Here is a 10,771-nt window from a genome sequence, read left to right as displayed (position 1 = left end):
ATACCCCTCCCCCCCTCACCCCAATCTCCTAAGCTGTTGGACTAAGAACAACCACGTGGTTCCAACAGCTCAATATCCCCTCCCCTTGGAAAGTTTACCTCACCCCCCCTCACACTATCTTGTAAACCTCTGGGCCGATACCCTTCGTGTTTGGGCTTATTTTACTCAACACGAGGAGAGGAAGAACTTGGCCCCAACGGTTTTTCACTTAGCAACCACACCTTCAGCGACACTCACCACCACCTAGGAGAGAAATCTCCGGCGCGTATCTGGGTGTACTCGTCACCATCAGCCACCGGCGCACAACACCAGCGTCCCCGTCATCTACATTATAATTAATTAATTTAAGTTAAGTTACCTTTTAAGTTAATATAATTTTAAGTTAACTCTAAGCAATCTTTAAACTTATTTTTATATATTTAAACAAAAAATGTCAAGCAAAAGCGAACCCGCTAAAACTTCCCGCAACCAAGCCGCGGAGGCGTCTATCAGGTCAACGCGCACTTTGCGCGAAAAGACAATGGTGAGAGCAGCCACGGCTCTGCCACCAACCATCAACCATCTGCCATCAACATCTAAAACAACAGCTCCTAAGCCCCTACCACCTTTACCGGAACCGGAATCGTTGCCACAGTCATCCGCATTACAGATGGATGACCTCAAAACGCCAGATTCAATGGCTGCAGGTGGCGACACCCAAGATGAGATGGAGACCTCGTCGGTGGGATCCGAGACATCCATCGGGAGGCGAGTGAGTCTCCTCTACACGTCTCCCAAAAGGGGCACAGGAGTGGAAATGGACGTGGCAACAAAGGTTGCAAATGACATGCTTCTCAGAGGCAAAGAATCTCTAGAGACGGCCGGAAATATGAAGAGGGAAAACAAGACCGTAGCCCTCAACAGCTTGCAGGGACTGTACGAAACTGTCTTGTCTCTGGCGGACTCACGCTCGAGACATAAATTCAATCTCGAAAAAGAACGCTCGCGCCACGCACAAGAGCTGGTGCGAGTGGAGAGGGCCCACTCTGCAGAATTGAAGCAAATCAAGGAGGCCCTCCTCTCGGAAGTGAGTCTCGCCAGAGCAGGCATTACGGAAACCCTCAAAGAGACGCAAGCTGTACGCAGCTGGCTAGGGTACGAGACCGTGGAACCCTTCAGCCAGCTGAAGGAGCTTCACCGGGAGACTGGCAACCTCGTTGCCGAAATCAAAACAAAACTCTCTGCCAAGGAGCTCGGCAGCGAATCCAGGGACGATAAATTAAGCTCCCTGGAAAAAAAGGTCCAAAGCCTTAACAATGGCATTGGACACTTATCAAACCAGCTGGCCGAGCTCACAAAATTACTGACATCCTCAGGCGGAGAGGGGTCTACCCGAGAAGCTCCTATCCAAGAAACATTGTGCCTATCTCAAATAATAAACAATCTTGACGCAATCTCCCTAAAAATAGACAACCTCCCTCAACCACCCCCTCCACTCCCCCCTACACCACTGCCGACAGAACAGCTATCTGATGACCTGAAGCGTGTCTTTCACCGCCTTGACCAAATGTGCACAGAAATACGCGAGCTGCGCGAAACGACCAGCGCACAACCCCCACCCTCACAAACAGCTCACAACCTGGGCACGGAGCTGGCAATGGCGGAAGTAAAGAAGACTTTGGCTTCCATACAAAAGGGAGTCACGGGTCTTAATACGGCTGACAGACCAATAAAAGGGCCAATCACCTACGCCCAGGCAGTGGCAAAAACACCGCCACCACGACTCCCTAACCATACCCTCATTATCTCCTCGACGGACCCCAAACACACTGGGGAGCAGGTTATCGAGAGAGTTAGGGGGGCCCTCGATCTTACCAAAACGGGGGCCAAAGTGGAAAAAGTTAGGAAAGCCAAAAATCAGAAGGTCGTTCTGAGCTGTCCAAGCTCAGACGACCTATATCTGATCAAAAACCAGGTCAACAGTAGCAAGGGGTTATCGGCACAGGAGCCGAAACCAATAAATCCCCTTGTCTGCATCAGAGGGGTCTTGTCCTGTCACAAGGACGAGGAAATAATTGAACTTTTAAAAACTCAAAACAAACACCTGATGAGTGAACTAGACCAGAAAAATTCAATATTAAAGGTGCGGTATAGGAAGCGCGCGAGAAACCCGCACGAGTGCCACCCTGTCTTGGAGGTCTCTCCAGAATGTTGGAAGGCATTCTGCAAGGCAGAAAAAGTTTACGTGGGCCTAAAAAGATGCCCCATAGAGGACCAATCCCCCTTGGTGCAGTGCTCCAAATGCCTGGGATACGGGCACACTCGAGCGCTGTGCAAGGCACAGGAGCAATCATGCTCGTACTGTGCCAAAACCCACAAGGAGAGGGAGTGTCCTCTTAAGGCGCAAGGAAACACTCCCACGTGCGTCAACTGCCAAAAGGCCAAAAGAGACAGCTCTGACCTGGAACACACTGCATTCAGCAGTGAGTGTCAGGAAAGACAAAAGTGGGACAACATAGCGAGGTCTCGCGTCTCCTACTGCTAAGGTCACCCTTACTACACCCGGGCAACCAGAATCCCCATCCACAAGTATGCGCAAAAGGGAGCTTAAGTTCATACAAGCAAACCTACAGCGCTCAAAACTAGCGACAGTCGAACTGCTCCAGGCTGCCCAAAAGGAAAACATTTCGATAGCACTGGTCCAGGAGCCATACGTAGGCAGGACCGGTGTTGTGAAACAATGCAGTGGCACTCAAGTCATCCAGTGCACCATGGGCCGCCAAAAACCAGTGAAGGCTGCGGTAATTGTTCTGGGAACAGAGCTGGAGGTCATACACGATCCTCAGCTGGTGACCGAGAATGTGGCCGCGGTCCTCATCAAAGCAGGGCGACTGAAGCTAGGAATAATTTCCATCTACCTGGAAGGGGATCAGGACATCAACCCATACATATCACGCATCAAACTAGTCTGCGATAAATTACCAACAGAAAATCTGGTGGTTGCGGGCGACATCAACGCCTGGAGCCACTGGTGGGGCAGCAACTCCGAGGACCACCGTGGTAAAGATTTCAACAATTTCCTAAGCGAGATGAACCTCCAAATTCTTAACACAGGAGCTACGCCAACCTTTGAGACCTACAGGGGCGACAGGCTGTACACAAGTATAGTAGATGTAACTGTGTGCAGCCTGTCACTCCTCGGGAAGATCTCTGGCTGGCAAGTCCGCAGAGGTTTAACAACATCCGATCACAACGCTATAACTTTCGGTATGCGTCTGGAGACAGCCCTGGAAAGCATCAGACCTGTCACCACGCGCATATACAACACAAGGAAAGCGAAGTGGACGGACTTCAACGGTTCTTTCCGGTCAGGACTCTCTGAAAAAGATATCACATCCACCCGAATAGGGAATATTTCAAACCCGGAAGAACTGGAGGAATCTCTCGCAATTTATGTTGAAATCATCCATAAAGCGTGTGAAACGGCAATCCCAAAAGTTGGTATAAACAAGGGAGAGCCTAAGCCACCCTGGTGGTCCCCCTCTCTAGAAGATCTGAAAAGAGAGGTACTCCGCAAAAAACGGAGAATTAAAAATGCAGCTGCCAGTCGCAGGCTGTTTGTTATAAACGAATACACTCACGCTAAGGAGGAATACAAAACCAAGGCAGCTGAGGCAGCAACCCAAAGCTGGAAAGAATTTTGTGAGACACAAGACCGTGAGAGTATGTGGGACGGAATCTACAGAGTCATAAGGAAAACGGCCAGGAAACAAGAAGACCTGCTGTTAAGGGACTCCGCCGGCTTAACGCTTTCCCCGGAGCAATCGGCGGAACTCCTGACCCAGACTTTTTACCCTCGTGACACTGTAGATACCGAAACGGAACATCAGATCCTGGTGAGAAACCTGTCTGAAAACAGGAAATCCACGGACATCGAAGACCTATCCGCCGATGATCCCCCATTTACGGCCGCGGAACTGGAAACAGTCCTAAACAGGCTTAATCCAAAGAAGGCTCCCGGCCCTGACGGGCTCACGGCAGATATATGCACAGCTGCAATTCGCTGTGACAGAGAGGTGTTCCTGGCGCTGGCCAACAAATGTCTGGCGCTAGAGCACTTCCCGAAGCAGTGGAAGGTAGCGCACGTGTGCATCATCCGTAAACCAGGGAAAGATGATTACACCCACCCAAAATCCTACAGGCCAATTGGTCTCTTATCGGTCCTAGGCAAAATAGTTGAAAAACTCACAGTCACCAGACTGCAATGGCTCTTCCTCCCTACCCTAAACAACAAGCAATACGGGTTCACTCCTCAGCGTAGCACAGAAGACGCCCTCTATGACCTTCTACAGCATATCAACACACAGGTAAGTTACAAGAAAATTGTGCTTATGGTGTCGTTGGACATAGAGGGGGCTTTTGACAACGCGTGGTGGCCTGCCCTAAAGAAACAACTTATTAACAAGAGGTGCCCAAAAAACCTTTACGGCCTTATAACATCCTACCTGTGTGACAGGACAGTCAGAGTCAATTACGCAAGAGCAGTATTCGAAAGGGGCACCAACAAAGGGTGCATCCAGGGCTCCATAGGAGGGCCTACCTTCTGGAACCTAATTTTAGATACGCTCCTCCAAAAACTTAATAGCCTAGGCGTCTACTGCCAAGCATTTGCAGATGACGTAGTCCTTATATTCTCAGCCCCGACAGTTGAAAAAATTCAAAGCACAGCCAATACCACCTTAGAGGCTGTGCAAACATGGGGAAAACAAAACAAGTTAAACTTTGCCGCACACAAGACCAATGCGATGATAATAACTCGTAAACTAAAATTCGACCTCCCCATAATAAACATGTCAGGGATCCAGCTAAAACTCGTAAAAGAAATAAAGCTGCTGGGTCTTATCATCGACTGTAAACTCACCTTTAACTCACACGTGGCGGCCACTTGTAGAAAGGCAGCCGACATATATAAACAGCTAGCGTGTGCAGCAAAGGTGAGTTGGGGTCTAAACAAAGAGATAATAAGGACCATATATGTGTCGGTGATAGAGCCAATCGTGCTATACGCGGCAAGCGCGTGGTATCCTGCAGCGGAAAAACTATCAATCAGAGACCAACTGTCCTCGCTGCAGAGAGGCTTTGCAATAAAGATTTGCAAAGCCTATCGCACGGTGTCTCTAACATCGGCGCTCATACTTTCCGGGTTGCTGCCACTCGACCTCAGGGTCCAGGAAGCGGCAGCCTTCTTCAAAATCAAAAAAGGCTACTCGGAGGAGCATATCCCGCCAGGAAGAGAGGTGGAGCAAAAAGTGGGATATCTCCACAACCCACATCCCTCAACTCTGATAATAACAGAGTTCGAGCGTCTTGAAAATCTGGATCCCAATACTTTGGAGACCTATCATGTAGTCGGTCCCCAAATCTTCACCGACGGCAGCAAAATAGAGGGGAAGGTAGGTGCTGCCCTAACATGGTGGGACAAAGGTAAAGAGACCAGGTACTCCACCTTCCGACTAGAGTCACACAACACTGTCTTCCAATCGGAGATGTACGCGCTCTACAGAGCGGTCAAGATGGCAAGGAGCTCAAAAGCCAAAACTGTGAATATCATGAGCGACTCAAGATCTTCGCTTGAGCTTTTAAAAAACCCATGTGTTACACACCAACTAGCTCTGGAGATTAAAAAACTCATCGCGGAAACCCGAGCAGAAGACAGAGAGGTGAGACTCTTCTGGCTAAGGGCTCACGTGGGAACACCCGGGAATGAGAGAGCAGACCAACTAGCAAAAAAGGCTGCTCTCACCAAAAAGACTGCACCTGATTACAGCAAAGTGCCCCTTTCATACATTAAGCGGAAAATCAGGGAGGCAACAATTCAAAAATGGCAACAACGCTACGAATCCTCCACTACAGGGTCGGTCACCAAGGCATTTCTGCCGACCGTCTCTTCTGCGAGACGAGTACTTAAGGACACCACATTGACACCAACTTTAGTCCAAGTCTTAACCGGCCATGGAGGATTCGCGGCCTATTTACACAGATTTAACATAATAGACAGCCCATCCTGCGTCTGCGACTCGTCGTGCCACGAGACCATCTGGCACATTTTATTCGAGTGCCCAAGATTTGGTGCAGACAGACTCTCACTCGAAATTCAAACTCAGACCCAACTGAGCCAAGAGTCTCTACCCACCATCATGGAGACTGAGAGTCTGAGGAAGCCATTCTTGGCCTTTGCCGCTAAAATCGCACGAGTCGCAGCAATAAACAACGGCTCAACAATCGCATCCAAGGATTTGCCCCATCAACCACAAGTCCCCACCCCTACAACGCCTGCAACCAGTAGGCCACTCATCACAACCACAGCAGGTGTAAATAACGTTATTACCCCAGCGCCGACAAACTCCAGTGAACAACTACTGGAGTGCGCCAAAGTAGGGGTACCAAAACTGAGAGTTCGTAGCGTTGCACTCTTCATGGACAACGACAATGAGTCATTTGGAATCTCCTTCTGCCGGGAAATTACAAACAATCAGCTGGCCATCTCACCCGGCCTCGCAGCTCTGCGGTTTGGAAGTACCAACAAAGCCGTGATGAAGCGTAGTAGCTACATAGCTCTTCCCCAGGCAACATTCATGGGCCACTCCTGCCGGGTGGTACGATTGCAAAACAAGGCGGTCGTACTCCTCGAATGGAAAGTCGAGTCCCCATTCGCCCAGGCATGTTTGATACTTACCAGTCTTGCGCAGAGTTGCCAATCAGCGGGTGCACACCTACCCCGCATTATTAGCGTCGACGCTATGGCCATCGGGTATCAGAAAGGTGAAGTTGTGGACCGATGCGGATGCGTCACTGCCTCAAAACATTATGAGGTTATAGTTTATGAAGACCGAGGGGAAAACTTAGACTACCTCAAACCCCACGCACGCGCCGCATCGACTGCACCATATCACCTACCCACCGGCGTCAACCATCCACCAACAATTAGTGGCTCAGAGCGGCTACAACAAAAAATTGCAGCCGAAAGGCTCTCAGCATTAGAGAGTAGTCGAAGTCCAAAAGAGTGCCCTGAAACCCGGAGCCGAATGAAGGCCCTCTCTGACTTCTTTAAAGTAGTCATGGGTCGGCCAACTGAAGGCAACCCGAGTGGAAGGCAAACCTCAGCGATGGAAAGATTTCTTACGCCAAACAAGGCCACAGAACGGCCAACGGAGAGAACTAAGAGAACCCGGGCTGATTTCGGGCAAATCAATCCACCAAATTACAGAACCGTCGCAAAACCCCTCGACCACATCATCAACGCCTTTCTGGAATTCCGTGCTGTCATCGAGGCAACCAGAGAGGTCAGTCTGACAACATGCAGAAACATTATGCATGCCTATCAGCTTAAAAACCTTGCGCTGCTAAGGGTCAGACTCGAGGAGGCGGACGCAGCCATCTATAACAACACAACGTCTAAGGTCATACATGGACAAATGTCCGGTCCTTACATGGCTGCGTTCAGCGCTAGCGTCGGTTTTGTTCCTATAGACGAGGATGCACTCAAAATCAAGGGAACCACCACTTTTAAAACCCCCGAGGGAGATCCCATTGTCGTGACCGCCCGTTGCACCAAGATTATGCTGGATGACAGGATCCTGGACATGGCGAAAACCATTGCCCCGGAGCCTGACATCTCGGCGTACGGGAGTGACTGGGTGGTACCTGACATCAAGTGGATCAACGGAGTGCCGGGCTGCGGCAAAACAACATATTTGGTAAAACACTTCGACGAGGCCAATGACGTAATTGCGACAACCACAGTAGAGGCGGCAAAAGATCTGAGAGAGAAGCTAGCGCACCGCATAAAAGGAGAGGAAAAAATACGAGTGCGCACAATAGCTTCAATCCTAACAAATGGATTCAGGGGGTCCTTCAGTTGTAAACGGTTAACCGTGGACGAAGCCCTCATGAACCATTTTGGCTCTATAATTATGGCCGCCAAGCTGTCTGGCGCAGTGGAAGTGGTCTTAGTCGGAGATGTAAACCAACTGCCGTTTATCGACAGAGATAATCTCTTTCATATGAGATACTGTCGGCCCGACTCTATCACAACCATTCACCAAAATTTACTCTGCACACACCGCAATCCGATGGATGTTGCCTTCGCCCTCAGTGAAGTGTACTCTGGCATATACTCATCTCAGCCCAGAGTGCACTCATTAATCCAAAAGGGATATAGAGATGCGGTTATCCCAAGCTCCTTGGAAAATACCCTCTACCTCGTACACACACAGGAGGAAAAGAGCACCCTTTCCAACCAGGGCTATGGAGCGGGGTCGGGTTCCCGCATCTTAACCATCCACGAGGCACAAGGCCTAACGTACGAAACCGTCTTCATCCTGAAGTCAAACGCCAAAAAACTCAGCCTGCACGACAGTGTACCTCACGCGGTTGTCGCAATATCCAGACACACGAAGACCTGTGTCTACTTCGCTGACGACTGTGGCGACGCGATCGGCAGGTTGATAGGGAGGGCACAGAGGGCCAGTACCAAGAACATCATGGAGTACTGTTTAAAAATGGCCCTCAAGGATAGAAACGGCAGAGTCGTGAAGGCCCTCACAAAATCAATAAAATAAAACCAACACCTCCAAAAGCTTGGATTGCGGCAACAATAACCAATACTTCATACTCCTTACCTATCCACTCAATAATATGTATTGTGTTTTTGGCTGTAATAGATTAAAGTACTTAATTTGTATTAGAATTCATTCATTAATTGATAAAATTAACAAATATCACTATCTGTATTAGATTAAGTTTGAAACTGTTATAAATTAATTGTATAAATTGTATCACCTATAATATTATGTAAAATAGCATGCACAAAAAAAAAAAAAATAAAATAAAATAAATAAATAAATAAAAATAACACATAAAAAAAAAATTGATTAATTATATTATGAGAAAAAATATATATATAATATTAAAAAGAAAAAAAAATACTGCATGTAATATTAAAAAAAAAAAAAAAAAAAAAAAAAAAAAAAAAAAAATTGCATGTTATATTATAAAAATTATGCATGTTATAAAACTAGTTAAGAGACTAAAAATAATATGTAATTGTATTATGGTAGTTGACGGGACTACCTCATTAATTGTGACGAGTAAACCATCCTTATGAAAAACAAAAAATTATATTATCTAAAAAAAAAGGCACGGACCTTGAGTCTGTGGAGTTTGTTTTATTTAAAAAAAAAAAAAAAAAAAAAAAAACCTAACCTAACCTAACCTAACCTAACCTAACCTAACCTAACCTAACCTAACCTAACCGGGAGGGGGAGGCCGAGACGAAGGCCGTCAAGCTTGCTTTGCCGCCGTATTGCACCGTCTACCAGGCCGAACTCCTAGCGCTCCAAAGAGCAGTAATTAGAGCCTGCAAGAGTGGAGTGTCGAAGGTCGGCATCTTCAGCGACTCCAGATCGGCCCTCCAGGCAGTCACACTCGGTTCCTCCCACCCCTTTGCTGTGCAAACAAGGGCGGCCCTCCGAAAAGCTGCTTCGCAGAGGCGGGAGGTCGCTCTGTTTTGGATCAAGGCGCACGCAGGGCTAAGGGGGAACGAAAGAGTGGACCAGTTAGCCAAGGAGGCCGCTCTGGGGTCGAAGAAGAAACCCGACTACGATCTGTGTCCTGTTTCATTCGTCAAGCGTATCCTGAGACAGGATACGATCGGGGAATGGGACAGGAGATATGATGTGGGGGAGACGGCTGGAGGCACGAAGCTCTTTTTCCCAAGCGCTGCTGCTGCATACAAAATAGTACGGAAAATAGACATCACACACCACACCACACAAGCACTGACTGGACACGGTGGATTCGCCTTCTACTTGAACAGATTCAAGCTGAAGGAGAATCCATCGTGCCTGTGTCAGCCCGGAGTCGACGAGACGGTTTCTCACCTGTTGCTCGAGTGTCCGATTTTTGCAAGAGATAGATATGTTATTGAGCAAAAATTGGGCATCGCGATGACGGGTGAGAATCTGCCCGCGGCCCTGGGGGACAAAATGAGGAATGAATTTCTGGAATATTGTAAGTACATTGTTGGGGTGGTAAACAAAAGAAACTGTGATAAGCTGTGATGTTAGGGTTAAGTTTAGGATAGTTGTGCCGTGATAATTTGTATATTTATTTGTATTGGTTTTATTTTTATTGTAATCTTTGAATTGTAAATTTTAATGTGATCTTTAATTATTGTATTTTATTATTATTTTGAAAATTCTATTGTATATTGTAAATTCGTATTTTAAAATTTGATTGTATTTTAATATTATGTGCCCATATTGTAAATAAAGAAAATTGTGTTTATTATTTGATTAAAGAAAAGAAATGTCTCTAGACTATACTCTAGAGAAAAAGCAGACAACACCCTGCGATGGCGGGTGCTTAAAAAAAAAAAAAAAAAAAAAAACCTAACCTAACCTAACCTATCCTAACCTAACCTAACCTAACCTAACCTAACCTAACCTAACCTAACCTAACCTAACCTAACCTCGGCACTTCAGGCAGTCACACTCGGTTCCCCCCACCCCCTTGCTGTGCAAACAAGAGCGGCCCTCCGAAAAGCTGCTTCGCAGGGGCGGGAGGAGGAGGAGGAGGAGGAAGGCGCACGCAGGGCTAAAGGGGAACGAAAGAGTGGACCAGTTAGCCAAGGAGGCCGCTCTGGGGTCGAAGAAGAAACCCGACTACGATCTGTGTCCTGTTTCATTTGTCAAGCGTATCCTGAGACAGGATACGATCGGGGAATGGGACA

The 10,771-nt window shown here is 47.6% G+C and overlaps 1 protein-coding gene across 1 annotated transcript; it reads left to right on the top strand.

Annotated features, from left to right (window-relative positions):
* Positions 1-430: 430 nt before the first annotated feature.
* Positions 431-2,524, top strand: LOC149902631 (uncharacterized). Its single transcript, XM_090110268.1, has one exon. It carries the CDS (start codon positions 431-433, stop codon positions 2,522-2,524), a length of 2,094 nt encoding a protein of 697 aa, XP_089966394.1.
* Positions 2,525-10,771: the final 8,247 nt, after the last annotated feature.

The sequence above is a fragment of the Colias eurytheme genome, chromosome 15 (assembly GCF_061535395.1).
Source record: "Colias eurytheme isolate Ceu_HAF_F1 chromosome 15, ilColEury1 Martin Lab GWU primary, whole genome shotgun sequence".
NCBI classification, from domain to species: Eukaryota; Metazoa; Arthropoda; class Insecta; order Lepidoptera; family Pieridae; genus Colias; species Colias eurytheme.
Note: the sequence above shows the minus strand (reverse complement) of the source record. Positions and strands in the feature narration are given on the sequence as shown.

Excerpts from the sequence above, each read along its gene's own strand:
- LOC149902631 (XM_090110268.1), top strand. The coding sequence starts at position 431 with ATGTCAAGCAAAAGCGAACCCGCTAAAACTTCCCGCAACCAAGCCGCG.